The following is a 1737-nucleotide window of genomic DNA, read 5'->3' as shown; positions in this document are numbered from 1 at the left end:
GCTACAGAGTTAGAACCATGTCAGGTTTTTAACCAACAAAATGAGGTCATTTTTGGGAAGTGAGGATATTTTCCCRGCCCTCACATATTTGCAGCACTACTGCGCTCCACTAGTTAAGTTTAGAAGTATGGTGTGAATTAAAGTTTGGTTCAGGTTAGGGTTAAGAATAGATAGTAATTGTTATGGGTTAGGCATGAATGCAGTTACAAAAATTAATGGAAGTCAATACAAAGTCCTCAGTTTGATGCATGTACAAGGAAGCTGGTTTTTCCCTATAATGTGGGGACCTATTTTTGCAAACGTGAGAACCACGGGTACTTATGGGGACCTGAATCAAGTCTCTATGAGGGGAAATGCCGCTAGTGGCTCAGGGGTTAGGTTTTGTGTTGGTGGTCAGGGTTAGGCTGTGGAAATTAATGAAAGTCATTGCAAAGTCCCCATAAAGATAGCTGTACTAGACAGATGATGTGTGTGTGGAAATGTTTTTCCTTCATCTTGGGGACCATTTTCCAGAAAAACACCAATGCTCCTCGTGGGGACAAAGGTCTGGTTCCCATGGGTATGGATGCTGATTTTGGGTRGGGGGTTGGGTTTAGGACCAAAGTGTGAATTGAGTTTAGGCTAGATTTAGAGTCAGGTTGGAACTGGGGTGGTTAGTTTTAGGGTAAAGTGTCAGGGTTAGGCTTTGGAAATGACTGGAAAATGAATGGAAGTTAATTTAAGGTCCCCACAGGTATATAAAAACCAACTTGTGTGAGTGATAATATGTGTGTGCACAGATATAATCAATGACTGGGAACTATACAGTGTTCAACAAGAAGTGGCTCCAGAGGTGCTCAGACAAAGAACTGAAGAATCTCAGGACATGGTGACCTGGATGAGGAGTCTGGACCTGTCTCCACGAGAACCCATGGCCACGGACGAATCCAGCGAGGCCCATGACTGTGAGCAGACACATTCAGATTAAACTTAACCACCCAACAGAGAGATATCTATACGACACCTTTCTGGGCACTTTTACGCCCAACACTTTGGATTAATTGTGACCACAATGATTCCTGCTTGTGTTTCCAGTGCTGAGGCGCATCCGTCAGCTGGAGAAGAAACTGACGGTCACAGAGAACCGTCTTCCCTCCATCAATCAAGTCGTGTCTCAGTTCTCCTCCAGGCTGTCAGAAGCTGAGAGCGTTCTGTCCGGTGCAGCCAGGACTGTGTGGGACGCCGAGGACAAAAACAAAGCCAGCCTGCTCTTATTTAACAGGAAGGAGGTGATTTCCCATCATCCCCCTCTGCTCCTCTCCTCTCTCTTTTCCTTCCTTTAGTTGCAGTTTGTTGTCAGAACTGATCCAGGAGGATATAGTAGTTCTGTTAAATACGCACAGACCTGTTTTCTCTACTAACACTTTAAAACAAACTGTTTTTCTGTTTTATCACACCGGCTCCTTGCCTTTAACTTCACTTAATTTCATTTCTCTGAAGAACACCCAGGTGAAAAATGATTATACTAAGTACACTTAATCTAAGTATATACTTTAATATACTTGAAGCGACACTAATCATCAGTATACTTAAAGGGTGCTATTTTGGAACAGCTAAAAATACTTTAGTTGTATTTAAGTTGTACAAATCACAATTTTAAGTGTATTAAGTATACTTTTAAATACTAAAATGGAACGTCAAATATACTTCGTACACTAGTAAGTGTATATCTTTCTCTATACACTTAAAGTGTACTAT

The 1737-nt window shown here is 41.7% G+C and overlaps 1 protein-coding gene across 1 annotated transcript in view; it reads left to right on the top strand.

The window, feature by feature from the left end:
* The window catches only part of lama4 (laminin, alpha 4), a gene marked incomplete at its 3' end in the record, with an annotated part of 62466 nt that overhangs the window by 29555 nt on the left and 31174 nt on the right, over window positions 1-1737 (top strand). Inside the window, 2 exon segments of the mRNA XM_014030930.1 lie at window positions 780-944; window positions 1075-1268. Coding sequence (XP_013886384.1) covers window positions 780-944; window positions 1075-1268 — 359 coding nt within the window.

Source organism: Austrofundulus limnaeus, unplaced genomic scaffold, assembly GCF_001266775.1.
Source record: "Austrofundulus limnaeus strain Quisiro unplaced genomic scaffold, Austrofundulus_limnaeus-1.0 Scaffold1145, whole genome shotgun sequence".
NCBI lineage: Eukaryota > Metazoa > Chordata > Actinopteri > Cyprinodontiformes > Rivulidae > Austrofundulus > Austrofundulus limnaeus.
Note: the sequence above shows the minus strand (reverse complement) of the source record. Positions and strands in the feature narration are given on the sequence as shown.